Here is a 17,154-nt window from a genome sequence, read left to right as displayed (position 1 = left end):
AATTAGGACTTCAACATATGAATCTTCAGGACACCATTCGACCCATAACACTGCCATGATCCACTTCTCTCTACTCTCCCCTCAGCCTGGCCCAAAGAGTTCCTTGTCCTGACGTTTGGGCTGAGACTTTGGTCTTTGGGCTACCTACGGTGGAGAATATTGTTGACGTCATCCTTGAGGGGAAAACCCAATGAAGGAAAAGTCACCTGTGGTTTGTCCTGAGTGCAAGTGTGGTTCTCTCCTTCCTAGGTGGTACCATGGTAACCTCACACGCCATGCGGCCGAGGCCCTTCTCCTCTCCAATGGATGCGACGGAAGCTACCTTCTGAGGGACAGCAACGAAAGGACCGGGCTGTACTCTCTCTCTGTGAGGTAGGATGTCTAAGAACTGTGATTTCAGTCTCGCCCCATCTCTTCCTTACATGGGCATTGCTTTATCATCACACTCAAATTGCCAGATAGCAAAATTCTCATGTCACCAGATAAAATTCTCTCAATTTCTGTTAGACCTGCAGGTCCAAGGATTCCAAGCTCTGAATGGTAGACTGTAAAAAAAATATTCTTCCTCCTTCCCTTGGCAGGGAAGAAGAAAATGTTAGAGCCGAAGGATACTTTACAAATCGTTTAATGTCTTGCTTGACTGATGGAAAAACTGAAACCTGAAATGGTAAAGTGTCTTTTCACCCAATAAATCAGCAATAGAAACAGCACCGGAATCCAAATTCCTAAAACCTGGCCCAGCGCCCTGTTACTATTCATTGCTTCCTCTGGAAAATCAGAATGATTTGTGGCTGTGCAACTTTCATCACAAACTCAAGCAGGCAGTGAGGCAAATTTTAAGGTTTTTTTTCTGTAAATGGATTGACCTTTCTCAAGGCTCCACTTCCCCTGAATGTTAGTAAAACCAATCTAGTCCTTACCAACACAAACCGGTGATGGCCCAGTCCTTCTCTGGTCTTTCTCCTCCCCTGCTTCCTCCTGGTTGGCCTCCGTATCAGGGAAGATGGCCTCGCCAGGTGATAATCAGGACAGCGTCTGTTCCCTTGGCGTCTGAGGGCCTGTAGCAAGTCATTCTGGGTTTGCAGGGAGTTGGCCTCAGCTTAGACTGGGAATGTGAGGAGTCCATGAAGTCGCTCTCAGCCACCCACTCATTAACCTCAAACTGTGACTGTTTTATTACTGTTCTGATGGCGCCTCCATATACCCCTGAAAATAGTCCCTTCTCCGTTCGTCTTTCACGCTGATCTGGCACAAGGAGGTTTTCTCTATTCTTTTCTGCTCCACATGGTCTAGGCCTCCTTGTCACTAACTCAGGAGCAACACTTACACTCTTTTCTCTCTGAATCCTCTTTTTCATCTAGTTTAGCAGTAGTTTCTTTTGTTTTGTTTGTTTAATTTTTTTTTAATGTTTATTTATTTTGAGAGAGAGCACATGAGCGGGAGAGGGGCAGAGAGAGAGGGAGACACAGAATCCAAAGCAGGCTCCAGGCTCTGAGCTGTCAGCACAGAGCCCGACGCAGGGCTCGAACTCACAAACCATGAGATCATGACCTGAACTGAAGTCAGAGGCTTAACTGACTAAGACAGCCAAGTGCCCCTGTTTTGTTTTTTAAAGTCTCCTCTACTTCTGAGAGGGGGAAAAACTGGCTATAAAAGTATTTCCCTAAATAATTGATGGCGGGCTTCTATGAGCTCAAAAGAGAAGAATCACCATATTTTTTTATCTTCTCTTTGGGCTTCTGGACCTACATATTTTCTACGCCACATAACAAATTACCTAAAATGTAGTGGCGTTAAACAACATAAACTGATTATCTCACAGTTTCTGTGTGTCAGAAGGCCCAGTGAGTTCTCTGGATTCTCTGCTTGGGCTCCGACCATGCCAAAATTAAAGCGCTGGCTGAGGCTGTGGTTCATCTGGGCCTTCACATGCTCTTCCTTCAGTCTCTTCTTTCTTCTTCAGCGCTTTTCACTCATGTCCTTGTTGCTACAGGACTGAGCTCCCCACTTTCCATCTAGCTATTGGCCAGGGATCGCTGTCGGCTTCTGGAATCCACCCGCCATTTCCTGCCAAGGGGCCCCCACAGGCAGTTCATAGCATGGATGTTTGCTTTCTTCTAGACCATCTAGAGCGAGTCCCCCTCTTCTGTGACCAGCCAAGGAAACCCTTTTGCTTTTACCGAGACTTTCATGTGATTAGGTCAGGCCCACCCAGAGAATGTCCCTATTTTAAGGTCAGCTAATTTGGAGCCTCTATTACCTGCAAAATCCCTTCATAGTAGCATCTATATTAGCATTTATTGAATAAATGGTGGAAAGTGTATGTAGTCCAGGGGCTGAGAATCTTGGGGTCCTGTTGGAACACTTCCATCCAGGGCACGTCTATAAGCCTATTTTAAGGGGAGTGGAAGAAATAGGTGGGAGGGTGAGAAGGTAAGTAAGAGGGTCACAGATTTTTAAAAACCACCTTTATTAACAGTTTTCATGTTACTCTGCTCTATTTTGCTTTAAATTCTTTCTAAATAACATTTTGGAAAAATTATTAATCAGACATGAATTTGTGCATGGGTGGAAGCAGGAATGTTACTTTCTCTGATCGACAGCAAAGGTGAAAAATTTATCAAGGGGTCAGGCTGCAAATCCTTTAATGCAAAGATCTTCCCCCGATCTCCAACAAACATGTGGAATTATTAGATCAAAGAATGCTAACTTGTCATCAATATATTTCTCATCGGAATGGTTAGATCAGAAACTTCTTCCAATTAGGTGGCACATATATATCACATCTATATAAAAATGTAAAAAAAAATAACCACGGGGGGGCACCTGGGTGACTCAGTCAGTTGAGTGTTGGACTCTTGGTCTCCGCTCAGGTCATGATCTCACAGTTCATGAGCTCAAGCCCCACATCGGGCTCTGTGCGGACAGCACAGAACCTGCTTGGGATTCTCTCTCCCCGCCTCTCTCTGCCCCTCCTTGCTCTCTCCCTCTGTGTCTCAAAATAAATAAATAAATAATCTTTTTTAAAAATCACCAACATGGGGCGCCTGAGTGGCGCAGTCGGTTAAGCGTCCGACTTCAGCCAGGTCACGATCTCGCGGTCCGTCAGTTCGAGCCCCGTGTCGGGCTCTGGGCTGATGGCTCAGAGCCTGGAGCCTGTTTCCGATTCTGTGTCTCCCTCTCTCTCTGCCCCTCCCCCGTTCATGCTCTGTCTCTCTCTGTCCCAAAAAAAAAAAAAAAAAACAAAAACAAAAACGAAAAAATCACCAACAGAGGTGACAGGAACCACAAACCAGCTCAAAAGAATGCCTTTTTTTACTCATTCATTTGTTCACTCCGTTAATAATAAATATCTAAGAGCATCCACTCTATGCCAAGCTCTTTGATAAGTGTTGTGGAAGGTTCAGGCTTTGCCCTCAGGAAGTGCAGCTCACAGGACGGTAGGACGCTATACAAGTAGCTCACGACAAGGAAGAGTGCAGTGAATGACGGGAAAGGAGCCAGATGAGTGTGTGGACTGTCGAGGGGAGAAAAGCAAGTAACTCACGTTGTGAGTATCATGGCGTACTTGACCCAGCAGGTGTCTTTGGGCTGACACTTGTTCAGAAACAAAGGGGGCGATGTTGCTGGTGAAGGGGGCTGCAAGAGCTCAGGGACAACAGCGGAAACTGTGAGGAGAATTGTAGGTCCGATTGGATCGGAGAAGCAGTCCTCAGGGTGTGGTCCCCAGACTGGCGGCATCCCCAGAGAACATGTTAGGGATGCAAATTCTTGGGCCCCACACCCTGGACCTGCCAAATGAGGAATTCAGGGGGCAAGGCCCAGAAATCTGGGTTTTAACGAGCCCTCCAGGTGATTCCAATTTCTGATGCGTGCTAACGTTGGAGCAGGACTTGGACAGAGAGGAGAGGAATAGCAGGAGTCAAATACTACTTATCTATTTAGGGGCACCTGGATAGCTCAAAGCACCCGACTCTTGATTTCTGCTCAGGTCAATCTCACAGTTTCTTGAGTTCGGGCTCCGCGTCTGGTTCTGCACTGACAGCGTGGAGTCTGCTTGAGCTTCTCTCTCTCTCTCCACACCTCCCCTGGTCATGCGATCTTTGTCTCTCTGTCTCTCTCTAAAAGTAAAAATAAATACACTTAAAAAATTCTTTTAATACCAGTGCTTTCAATAATTGTGTTGTAATTCTCAGTTTTTAGAAGGGTTTCATGATGCTCATGCCTAATGTTATATTTCCCTTCAAAACAAGATAATTCATTTCTTAAATAACCTAAAGCATTTCTTTTTCCCTTTCAGAGCCAAAGACTCTGTCAAACACTTTCATGTTGAATATACTGGATATTCATTTAAATTTGGCTTTAATGAGTTCTCATGTCTGAAGGATTTTGTCAAGCATTTTGCAAATCAGCCTTTGATTGGAAGTGAGACAGGTAAGCCACGAACAGATAGATACTTGACCTATGAGACATTGTTTCAGGATGGAGGAAGGAAAAGGAGGATTTCATTAAATAGTTGTCACTTCTGTTGGGTTATGTACATACGATATGCGATTAGATATGGTTAGAAACAATTTTTTCCAATTGCTGTGCCATATGCTACATTAATAAATTTAATCTGTATCTGTATCTATATATCTGTATTACCTTTACGAGAAAACAATGTGCTTTGAACAAAGTAGACAGTTTTTTTAGAATGTGATATAATAATGGATTGATTTAAAGTACACAACTTAAAAAAAATAGTCTATTCATTTTACAATAATATATATAGTAAACAAAGAAAAAAGAAAGGCTAGAACAACTTTCTGATTCTTCATAATTTTAGACATGGACAGTTTACATATTGGGACCACCCATAAAAGATAGTGTTGAGCATTTTTTAAAACAGAATTCATACTTAAATGTTCACAAATATCACGGAATGTTAAAAATATTGACTGGAAATTGCTCTTTTGAACAATGCCTTTATTACATCATAAAATTCTGTTTCTCTTGGTTTTTGTAAGTCTTTACACTGGACTTACATATGGATGGAAAATTTTGAATTTCCCTGTTTGAATGGTTAAAGTCCAACTAGAATATTCAAGTTAAAAAACAAAAGACACACTACCCGGGTATCTGAATTATCTAACTTGTTTTTCTGTACCGATTAAAGTAAGCAAAAGATCACCCCTATATCTGTGATACAGAATCACAATTTTATGTGGCCTAAACGATGGTAATTCTTGGGTAATCAAAAGTTGGGTGATTCCAGAATGTGTAGCAGAAGAGGAACTCAAGACTTAACAGTACAGCTATCTTACCATGAATGTGTTTATACTTGCTTTCTTGGTAAACATAGCCAGTGGACTTTTTGTTAACTTCAGTGTGGTTGTAGAGATGCCTCGCCAGTCTTTCCTTCTCTGCTGTTTCTGTGGCCTGGATGGACCCTGATATGAATCACACAGTATCAAGTGTAGATGAAAAGCACAGTGGAAACCACAGAGTAGTTGCCTTACTTTATACTGACCGCATAAGACCTATACTAGAATATTCCAAACTGCAAAACCGAAGCTATAATCTTTTTTTCTGGTGGAAATTCTTCCAATCGGCCCTGAAAACTACTTTACCAGCAGTAGTTCACATAAACAAATGACAAGTGGGCATGCATTATTTATTTCCATTGCTACTTTGGCTATGGCAAGCATTTTAGCTTCTCAAATCCCTTCACTTCAAACTTACCTCCTACTTGTTTCCCACTCTATGCTCGACTTTATTCACTTCTTGATCACGAGAAATTGAGATTTTTGAAACTAAAAACTTTGTTTTGTCTACCCCTATTTGTGTCCTTCTCTATGTCCCCCAGGTCCTGATACAGTGCATGACACTTTGGGTGATGGATGGATGGGTGGATGGATGATGATTATGAGTGGGAACTCTTTGTGACTTCAAAGCCATGATAAGTGTTATCTTCCAGCCTTTTTTCTTCCTCCAAGCAACGTCAGCTTCCTTCTTTTGAACTCTCCTCCTAGACTCTATATTTAACCCATTTGATCATTCTCTGTGCTCCTTCCTGGACTTTCTCCAAGTTACGGAACAGGTATACATTCTATCTACCAAAAGGTTTCAAAAACCTTTAAGGTCAAAGTGAATGCAGTGGTTTCTGGGTGAACCTTTCTGGCACAGGTCCAATCTCCAGGCAAGAGGATCACCTAAGTCTTCTTCAAAGTAAAGGCTCCTTGACATTGAATTTAAGACAATGTTAAATTTCCCTGCAAATACAGTAATCTAACTAAAGAAGTTTTACTATTAATCCTTTGGGAGAGTGAAGATTTGTAATCCTGATTCCTAAGGTAGTTTTATCCAAAGCTAAAGTTTGTTGTATCGTTATCATTTCTATAATCATTTTTTACAATAAAACTCAGGAAACTAAGATTTTTATCCTCTCTGCTGCATCTTCTCTGCGCCCTTCCTTATCCAACAGGAAATTTGCTATTATTTGAATCCCTTGCTACAGGCTCTTGATGCTTATGGATATATACTTGGCTTCCTAGCTTCCAGGCCTTGAGTTAGATATCACCAACTCTGAAATATTCCTCTTATCTGTCCCAGCCAGATGAAGCAAAGCCACTGAAGCTGGGAACAAGGGGAAAAACCCATGACAAACAAGTGTCCCAATGTTGCCCCTCTGGGAGCAATAGGCCTCAGGAAACAAGATAACTTAGTGCTGAAGTCATGATGACTCTTAAACCCAGCAGATTTTCAGAAGCCACAACCAGCACTATGACCTGTGAACAACAGTGAATGGAAACCAGAATGCCACCCTCTAAAAATAGGCCCCTCCTTGTTCATTTGAGTATTGGCTCTTGGTGTTGAGCAGCAGTGATCAGGAGGCCTCCAGTCTGATGATTTCTTGGTCTGCATCAGAGAAGTGCAAACTCTTAAAGTTTTCATGCAGTTAAAGGTTACCAGGGGAAGCATTTGTCTGCACAGTGGATGAGGCCAGCCAGGGTTCTTACCTCCAGATCCTAGAATGGAAAGGACTAGAACGGGGGATTTCAGGCCACTCCTTTTAGCCCAGACCCCCGTCAGGCCAGCAGCACCTTGCAGTGCCTAGAGAGTGAGTTTATTTAAAAGAGACTTTCCCACACTTACCCACTGACAGGGACGGCACTGCATCTGAAGGCAATGGGCAGGACCTCCAAATAACCAATAGCTTTACCCGACTTCGCCTTGCAGTGAAATATAGTGTAGAGGGAAACCCAGAACCCTCGGTTCTGGGTCGTAAGAAAATATTTGTATTTGGGATACGTAAAAGTGTTAACCTAAAGGGAAGAATACTATTTTAAGATCTCTTCTTTCCTATTCTATTCCTTTTCTCTACTCCTCAACTTCTCAGGATTTCTGTTTCCTTCATCTGAAGAATGAAGATTTCCTAAGCAAGCGCTGAAAGCCTCCTGACAACCTGAATATTCTATGGTTATAATTTCCTTATCCCTTGCTATAATCTGCATTTAACCTTTCCAATCTCCATGAAAGTTTCTGTTCACTCTAATTTCTCCTTATTAACAGCCATCAGCAGAATATCGTTAGATATTTCTGATTGCCAAATCCCAGCCATTTCCCAAGTAAATATCATGGTGACATTCAACATGCTCTCTTCCTTTACTTTCCTCAGTGGCTCTTTTGTCTTCTAACATTGTGTTTAATTCACTTTTTAAAAAATTTTTGTTTAATGTTCATTTATTTTTGAGAGGGAGAGAGAGACAGAGTGCGAGTGGGGGAGGGGCAGAGAGAGAAGGAGACACAGAATCCCAAGCAGGCTCCAGACTCTGAGCTGGTGGCACAGAGCCTGATGTAGGGCTCTAACTCGTGAACCTCAGGATCATGACCTGAGCCTGACCTAAGTCGGAGGCTTAACCGACTCAGCCACCCAGGACCCCTGTATAATTCACTTTTTTAATTTTTTTTTTTATTTTTTTAAGATTTTTTTATTTTTGAGAGAGAGAGAGACAAAGCACGAACGGGTGAGGGTCAGAGAGAGGGAGACACAGAATCCGAAACAGTCTCCAGGCTCTGAGCTGTCAGCACAGAGCCCGACGCGGGGCTCGAACTCACGGACCGCGAGATCATGACCTGAGCCGAAGTCGGCCGCTTAACCGACTGAGCCACCCAGGCGCCCCACACTTTTTAAAAAAATCTTTGCAAAAAATTAAAAAAAAAACCACCTCTTTGCATTAGTATGTAAACCCTTTAAGAAGAGGGATATTTGTCATTTTTGTACCCTGATCATATGTCCCAGTAGGTACAAGAATGAATGGTAATAATTTTCACAACATTTCATAATTTCATGTTGGTTTCCCTTTATCTCATTACCAAAGCCTGCATTGCAGCTTGAATGACAACACATCAACCAGTGAACTTCTGACAATTAGTTTTTACTTCCAAAGTTTTGTTTTAATGTTTATTTATTTATTTTTGAGGGAGAGCATGAATGCATGCATGAGCCAGGGAGAGACAGAGAGAATCCCTAGCAGGCTCCAAAAGGGCTGTCAGTCCAGAGCTCAATCAGGGGCTTTTTGTGGGGCTCGATCTCAGGAACCATAAATCATGACCTGAGCCATCCAGGCGCTTCTTCCAAAGTTTATGCAAAGCATCATTTAAAATGATGCTTTGTGTTGTATGTATGCTCAGTAATGCTTAAATTCAGAATTTGCCTTTTTTTTTTTTTTGTACATTTATTTTTGAGAGACAGAGAGAGACAGAACGCAAGTGGGGGAGGGGCATAGAGAGACTGAAACACAGAATCCAAAGTGGGCTCCAGGCTTCGAGCTGTCAGCACAGATCCAAACACAGGGCTCATACTCACAAACCATGAGATCATGACCTGAGCCGAAGTCGGACACTTAACCAACTGAGCCACTCAGGCACCCCAGAATTTGACTTTCATTCGTTATGATAAGCTGCAATATAAAACTTTTCTTCCTACTTGTACATGGCTTCTAAATTCAACTCAAATAGACTTGGAAATTTGAGCCTTTTTTATTAGCATGGATACATTTGGGCCATTATTAATTTTTACTGTACCCTCTTATAATCAGCTAGGTTTCATACACATATATTCTTTGAACATAGAGAGCATTTATCTTTATCCTTAAATGTCTTAATATTATTAGAACAAAAATTACCTTTCCTATTACCTTGTGTTTCTATTAGAATACTTCTGTATATGAAACTGCCATATACAATTTGTTATAGGAATTACTGTGTTGTGACTTTAAGCACCCACCCAGCATGAAAAAGGATGACACGAATCAAGTGTTATGTTTGTACTTACCCTTTATAATAATCCGTTCTCGGTTTTGAAGATCCCATCTGGTTCTTTCTTAAATGTCAGATTTCCACTTCTCTTTTTGTTTTGATGTGGGGATTCCCAACCTCTTGATAACCGCTGTCATTATTATTAATTTATTTTGTAACACCAGCCTTTTTACCCGGTGGCATTTTAAAATAATTACGTTAAAATTCAGTGTAGTTTGAGAATTGTGTGCCATTTCTGAAAATAGTCGATGACAACTCAGAATTCTGCCAAACCACAGCCAAGCATCACTCCTTTAGTTTCTGCTTGCCAAAAAAGCAAGTTTTCTCAGTTTGTCATAAGGTGTGTTTGCAAAAGGAAAAGGCAGGCAGGGAAGGGAATACGGAAGCAACACGTATGGAGTACTCACTGAGTTCTGAGCGTGCCGTTGGATGTTTTCGCAGATATCAAGTTATTGAATCTCCTGAACCATCCACGGTAATGTGAAAGTGCTCCCATTTTTAGATGAGGAATTGAAAACTTAGACATGTGAACTTATTTGGCCAGCGTGGCACAGGCCAGAAAACATCAGAGCTGAGAGTGAAATCCAAGCCAACCTGGTTCTAAACCATAGGGGCTTTCCATTCACCTCACTCTGTCCTGACGCTGGTCTACCAGTGACACAACAGCACGACATTGCCACAGCACAGTGTGACCTTGAGTGGGTTTGGACAGGAAGATCTTTGCCACAACGACACAGTAGGATGTTTGTAGGACAGGGCAGAGCTATCCCCCAGTCTCTTCTTTTTTTTTTTAAAGTTTTTTTTTTTTTTTCAACGTTTATTTATTTTTGGGACAGAGAGAGACAGAGCATGAACGGGGGAGGGGCAGAGAGAGAGAGGGAGACACAGAATCAGAAGCAGGCTCCAGGCTCTGAGCCATCAGCCCAGAGCCTGACGCGGGGCTCGAACTCTCGGACCGCGAGATCGTGACCTGGCTGAAGTCGGACGCTTAACCGACTGCGCCACCCAGGCGCCCCTCCCCCAGTCTCTTCTTTAAGGTCTGTAACAATATTTTCGGTATGTGATGTAAAGGCATTGTTCTAAAGAATGTGAATCAATCTGAACTTCTGTCTTCGTATTTACCGCTGTTCCTATGCTATTTACATGAATTGCCACTTGGGAAATTATCTTGGAGGACATCTTAAAACATAAAAGGCTGACTAAAAAACATACATAGGCCCATCGCATTTATGTCTCTCCGGAAGAGATATAAGACAGCCTATGTAAATATGATACAATAAAAGAAAATGTAAAGTTTGGGGTGCCTGGGTGGCTCGGTTGGTTGAGCATCCAACTTCGGCTCAGGTCATGACCTCACAGTTTGTGAGTTCAAGCCCCGCATCCGGCTCTCTGCTGTCAGAGTGGAGCCCGCTCGGATCCTGTCTCCCCACCCCTCTGCCCCTTCTCCCTTGTGCTCTCTCCCAAAAATAATAAACATCAAAAAAAAAAAAGTGACATTATAAAAAAGTAAATAAAACGTAAAGGTTAAATGAGAATGTGGAAGAAAAGGAAAATGAGACACAAAGACGCAATGATGTCAGAAGTAAAGTACTTTAAACGGGCAGTGTGCTTGGCAGGAAACAGGACACACCCTTGGTTACTAAGTGTCCTAGTATCTCTTGCCCCTGCATTAGGCTTGTGTGTGTAACTAGATTTACAGGATATTCGAATGGGAAGGGATCCCACAGACGGTTTCATTTTTCCTTTACAAATGGAGAAACCAAGGCCTGATGAGAAACGTTGAGGCAAAAACTCTCATCTCCTTTCCTCAGGCTACCTCCTCAAGGATCTGCTTGTTCGAATTTTGATTTCCATGTACACCCTTGCGCCGACAATAAAGTACATTTCACAGGCCGTAGAGAGTTTCCATTACTCCATAATGAGTAAACACGTGAACTTCTAGTTCAGCTCCAGCCTCTGCCATTCATTCACCAGCTGTATGTCCTTGGGAAAGTGATGTAACCTCCCTGAGATTCAGTTTCATCATCTTACAGATCAGAGCTGGTGACCTAACAGTTCATACCTTAATAGTTCCTGACTTGCTATTGAGGATTGAATGAGATTGGGTATGAAAGGCTATAAAAATCATTTTTAGCTTGGCATAAATAAATAATCACTATTATTGTTTTTTAACAAAGCACCGTTATGGTAATCCCATCATATTGTCCGCAAGGGCTGCATATTCTTTGGTATACCATGAAGAGTTAGTTGGGGGCAATTAATTACATTTGTATTTATCAAGTGTTTATGTCATCTTCAAATTTTAAGCCAGCTCCGCAGAGGATTCAGATAAAGGATCAGATAAAGTGACGCCCCCGCAAAGAGCGACCTGACTTGACTTGGACATTTTAACGGAATCTTCTGACCTGGCCAGCTGATCTACTTCTCCTCCCTCTGTGTAGTTCTCCCTGTGAGACTGGAAAGGGGCTATTAAAGCCCCTGTGTATGTAAGCGAACGTAGTTTGACCAGCATCATCTTAATGATGGGTTAAAGTTCATTTGCAGGGTAGGTTGCAAAGAAGCAAGGAGAAAGAGCTTGAATATTCCTGTCACTCCCTCTAGAAAGCCGCTTCCCACCGGCAAGAGATGACAGAGAAATCCGCCATGCACACACCAGTTGCCTAGCTTGTTTTCTGAACCTGAGGGCAATAACGAAGCATGAGTGGATGTAGTCTTATTTGAATTTAATTCAACAAATATGTATTGGGCGCCAGCCACGAGCTGAGGACTACTAGCTACTGATGATGCGGTGATGAATCAGGCATCAACCTCATCCTCCAACATCTTACAATCCAGTTGGAAACCTGATGGGCAAGCACAAGCTTTAGTGCCTAAAAGAAATATTCTAAATAAAAGTTTCCCTGTTCAGAGCTAGATGTGCTCTGGTGCTACACTCCACTTCAGATATCGAACCAATGCCTGAGGCTTGAAAACTGTTCTGTGTTTCTGAAGCGCTGCGGGATACAAGATAAGGAGTCCTCCAATGCAGTCTCACCGTATCACAGACAGAGTGGGTGTCCTGTAAGTTACAGTTCAGCCAATGCAAACTGAAATGCTTGCCTTGGCCCTGCTCTGATCACCTCAAAAATGTACCTCCACCGAGTGTTTCTGAAACCAGGTTTCATATCAAAGGCAGGAAACAACAATCTCCTTCATGTAGTTCAGAAGCTGAAGTGAAACTTGCAGCCAGGTTTCCAAGAGCTGGGCTGTACAGCTTCCTCTCTCCTCCCTCCACCAGCCCCTGCCTCCTGTTGCTTTTTATCTGAATCTTCCAACCAAATCCTGGAATTAATTTGCCCTGAATATCACTAAACCCAAGTTTCTCTCTTATGGGGCCAAGGCACTACCTTGGACCTTAGGTGGAAATACAATCAGTCTGTGGTGGCTACATTATTCAAGTTTCTTTTGATTTCAACCAACCTTGGCTAGCTGAATTTAAAAAAAAAAAAAAAATGGAGGGAGGGGAATACAGGGAAATAAATGGATTTTCCTTGGGGGTGGTGGTGGTAAGGATTGGTATTCTCTCCCAGAATTTAAAAGCAGACTGAACACCAAGAGACAATAACGAATCAGCCCATGATCAAGGCACCGCTGAAGCTTTCAGCAAACTGACATGACTGCCTTGGTCCTGCTCTGATCACCTCAAAAGTGGGCCTCCACCGAGTGTTTCTGAGACCAGGTTTTATGCCAAAGGCAGGAAAGAACAGTCTCCTTCATGTAGTTCAGAAACTGAAGCTAGTGGGCCTTCTCTCCAGAGAAATCACTAAGCAGATCCCCGGAAGTAAGTCCCGTGAGTGCGGCCTGAGTGAGGTGTTTGTGGGGGAGGCCCAGGGTCTGTGGGGATCTACACTGGCGTACAAGGATGGGGCAGTGTCTACGGAAGGGGAAATCACTCTTAGCCCAGCAGCCGTGCCAGGAAGCTCTATAGATTATTGTTTTCTCTTGGGCAGACTGGTCAGCTAAGACCTTTCAGGGGGCTGGATGTTTATCAGTGGAAGTTGTCATTTTATAAGTGCTTTGCCATTTTCTTCATTCCACCATTCAATCCAGCCTCCTTCATGGTCTTACTAGTTAAAGTCAATGTATAGTCAATTGTACTTTCCTGTTGACTCAATATCATTTCCCTCAGTTTAGCTTTTGTTGGTGAAACTTTAGAAGAGGTTTTCGAAATAGAATTTGGTTCCCCCTAGTGGAGATTTGGACAGCTGTACTTGGCCTTGTGGCCGAAGCCGGCCTTGCCCGAAGCCGGGGTAGTCGTAGACCTGGGAGGCTGGTTCCTCCCAGGCTCTTCTCTGACTTAACCCTGAATTACTGTGGCATCCATTTATCTACTCACTCATCAAGCTTTCATTATGTCAGCATCTCTACCAGGAAGTGGGATTGCAAAGGTAAATTTGGCACTGCTCTAAAGAGACTCAGAGGGTGGGGAAATGCACCTGTTGAAAAGGCAATGGCTTCATAATACCAAGTGGCTATAGCATTGTGACTCAGGCAGCATTCCTTGCACACAGATCTTACACTACAGCACAACTGGCCCCCAAGGCTATGCTTATCTCCTGGGCACTGTACTATGGTAGGCAAGCTAATGGCCCACCCAAAGATGCCCGTGTCTCTCCCTGGACCTGTGAATATGTTATGTTATGTGGCATGAGGGAATTAAGATTGCAGATGGAATTAAGAGTACAAGTCAGCTGACTTTGGATGGGGAGGTGTGCGATTACAATGGTGTGTCCATTGTAATCATAAGGATCCTTATAAGTGAAAGACGGAGGCACAAGAGGGAGACCCAGAGACATGGCAGTGTGAGCAGGCCTTAATGCACTGTTACTGGCTTCGAAGATGGAGGAATGTGACCACCAGGCAAGGAATGCTGGCAGTTTCTAGAAGCTAGAAAACACAGGGAATGGATTCTCCCCCAGAGCGTTTCCGGAAGGAAAGCAGTCCTGCCAATACCTTGATTTAAGATTATGAGACGCATTGCAGACTTCTGACCTCTAAAACCGTAAGGTAATAATTTTGAGTTGTGTTAAATCACTACGTGGTGATTTGTTACAGAAGCAACAGGAAACCACTACAGGTAGTATACTTGGGTACGTGCCAGAAAAAAAAATTGGCTAGATACATCTTTCTAAAGCATCATTTAAAAAATTATTTTCATATTGGGGGACGTAGGTGGCTCAATTGGTTAAGCATCTGACTTCAGGTCATGATCTCGTGGTTTGTGGGTTTGAGCCCCCTGATGGGCTCTGTGGTGACAACTCAGAGCCTGGAGCCTACTTCGGATTCTGTGTCTCCCTCTCTCTCTCTCGCTCTCTGTTTCTCTCTCTCTCAAAAATAAACATTAATTTTTTTTTAAGTTGGGTTATAGACGTAGTTTGGATCCTTATAAAACATTATTTTCATATTAAACATGGAAAAGTAGGGGCGCCTGGGTGGCTCAGGTGGTTAAGTATCCGACTCTTTGATTTCGGCTCAGGTCATGATCTCACAGTTTGGGCTCGGTGCTGATGGTGTAGAGCCTTGGGATTCTCCCTCTCTCCCTCTGCCTCTATCCCACTCTTTCTCAAAATAAATAAATAAGCTTAGAAAAATGCATGGAAAGGGGAGAAAGCATAAGATTTCACGTTTTTTCTAACTTGCGAGCTGCTTTGAACACTGGGGTCCAGTCCCCTCTCCTCCACGATCAGACGGAAGGGTTTAGGAGGCACCAATACATCTTGGAGCTGCCATCAGTGGCTCCTAGACTCTGCCATTTTTACTCTCAGCACAATGTCACACATGGGTCTTCGTAAACTCAACATTTAAAAATTCATGCTCCCAAAGACACAATCATTAGATTTTCACTTAAGAGTTTACAACTACTCTATATCAAAGCATAATAATATCTAACATTTTCTTTTTCACTATCCTTTTCACAAACAGCTCTTTATTTGGTGCTTCAAAGAGCCTTGTGAAGACAGGGTAATTCTTCCCATGTGTCCGGGGAGGAAACAGAAGCTAGAATGACCATCCAAGGGTCAACAGGCACTGAGTGGCAGGGGTGGCTCTTTCCATGATGCCACGGTGACTGCCTGGCGCATCACCGGGGGTGGTTCTCTGTGGGGGGGTCACCATGGAGCCAACCGCACATTCTGCAAGCATCTGGCACGTTGTGATTGTGTCACACGGCCCCTGAGCCTGCACAACGGCTGCTCTTGATTCACGCGTCTCTGCTTTCCTTATGACTGTCAAACCGTAACCGGCCTCTTGTCCTGATATGACTGGATCTGTTCTCATGAAAGGGTCACGTTGACAGGAGAGCACTGACGATGTGCAAGAGTGGGACCGGGGCTTCAGATAGCTGTGAAGGCCAGTTTTCGCTGTGATCCCAATGCTATGGGTGTGAACTGGATGCTCAAGAAGGAGGAGGCCAGAGTCTCATTCTTTTCTGGGGCCAAGGTCAAGGACCCTCTCCTGGCTTCTCTCAGTGTTCCTTTTCAAGTGATAGCAGGGCGCCACGTGGGCGCAGTATCAGGGGCCACGGTTGTGTGTTTGCAGTCAGTTCGTTGGGCATGCTCGAGCCCCGTGGAATGGTTGGGCTTTGTTTGTAGGTCTATTATTGTTATCAAGTGCTTTTTAACTGCAGAGGTGGTCTTTCTCTTTCCTTGTCTCTCTCTCTCTCTCACTCTAATTCAAGGTCCATACTTTCTATAATCTGTTGAAGTACCTTTTCAAAGAGGCCTTTCTGACCACCCTTTAAAATATCACCTTCTCCCGATGTCACCCTCATCCCCCACTACGCCTGCACCTTGCTCTATTAGGGTTTCCATAACACTTCTCTCACCTGACATACTTCTTTTCATTTTTTCTTCTCCTCCCCTAGCAGAGGATCAAGTGCTCTATCTTCTTTGTTTGCTGCTGTAGTCCCGCTGCCTGGACAAGTGTCTTGCCCATAGTAGAGCTCAAGAAACATTTGTTGAATGAATTACTGTATTCTTTACATCTCTGCCCATGTCGGGTACAATCTCCGTCCTGCCTTTATAAGACCCAGTGAAATAAAAAGCAAGAAGCCATAGCAAAGGGGGAAAGAAAACCTTAACTTACTCATTTCGTAAAGTATCTAGTTCCTGTTCGCTGGTTGATTGGGGCAGGGAAGGGTGTAGAGGGGGGATGGTCAGAAACATGGTGTCAGGTGGGCTCTCAGCTTCAATGTGCCATGCCCAAGGCCCCAGAGACTGGCCCCTTTTGGAGCCCTTGTGCTGCCCAATCCCCTCCTCCAGATGGAAGTGAAGGCAATCACACATAAGCCAGTTCAGGTCATGTTCACTGGAGGAAAGCGAAAGCTTCATGTAGTTTATTTTGTTAATTGGGTGGCAGGAGACAGTAGGGAAAATGCAACGAGTCCAGTTTTTTGAGATCCACTGATTTGTTAGAAGGCTTGTTCTGAAACGAGTGAGAAATAAGGTCTATGGACTGAATCCTTCCATGCCTCCGTGCGTTTGTTGGGTTTTGCTCTCATGGTTTTTATAAAGCCTACCTGGAAAACTTCCAGTTGTAGCTTCAGGTCCGGATCCATGTTGTCTCCTCTACGAAATCTTTTCCAAAGTGTTCCAAAGGAGGGGCCTTCAGGGGCCCCGGGCACCACCGGTATGCTTTGCCCACACCTCTGACGCTGGCCTCGTCACCCTGTTCGTGCACATGACTACCCGTTAAGTGACATACCGTGCTAGTTCTATCTGAACACTACGAGGACAGAAATCATCGCATCATGCTTTGTATCTTCAGCGTCCGGCTTAAGTGCCTGGCATATAGTTGGTACTTGATAAACGTCGA

General features: G+C 43.6%; 1 protein-coding gene across 1 annotated transcript in view; it reads left to right on the top strand.

Annotated features, from left to right (window-relative positions):
• DAPP1 (dual adaptor of phosphotyrosine and 3-phosphoinositides 1) overlaps positions 1–17,154 on the top strand; it is a 58,843-nt gene that overhangs the window by 27,329 nt on the left and 14,360 nt on the right. The window contains exons 2-3 of the mRNA XM_003985144.6: positions 250–372; positions 4,301–4,434. Of these exons, the coding sequence (XP_003985193.1) occupies positions 250–372; positions 4,301–4,434 (257 nt within the window). The remainder of the gene's footprint in view (positions 1–249; positions 373–4,300; positions 4,435–17,154) is intronic.

This window comes from Felis catus, chromosome B1 (genome assembly GCF_018350175.1).
Source record: "Felis catus isolate Fca126 chromosome B1, F.catus_Fca126_mat1.0, whole genome shotgun sequence".
Taxonomy (NCBI): Eukaryota; Metazoa; Chordata; class Mammalia; order Carnivora; family Felidae; genus Felis; species Felis catus.
The sequence above is the reverse complement of the archived record's forward strand: the minus strand, read 5'-3'. Positions and strand labels throughout refer to the sequence as shown.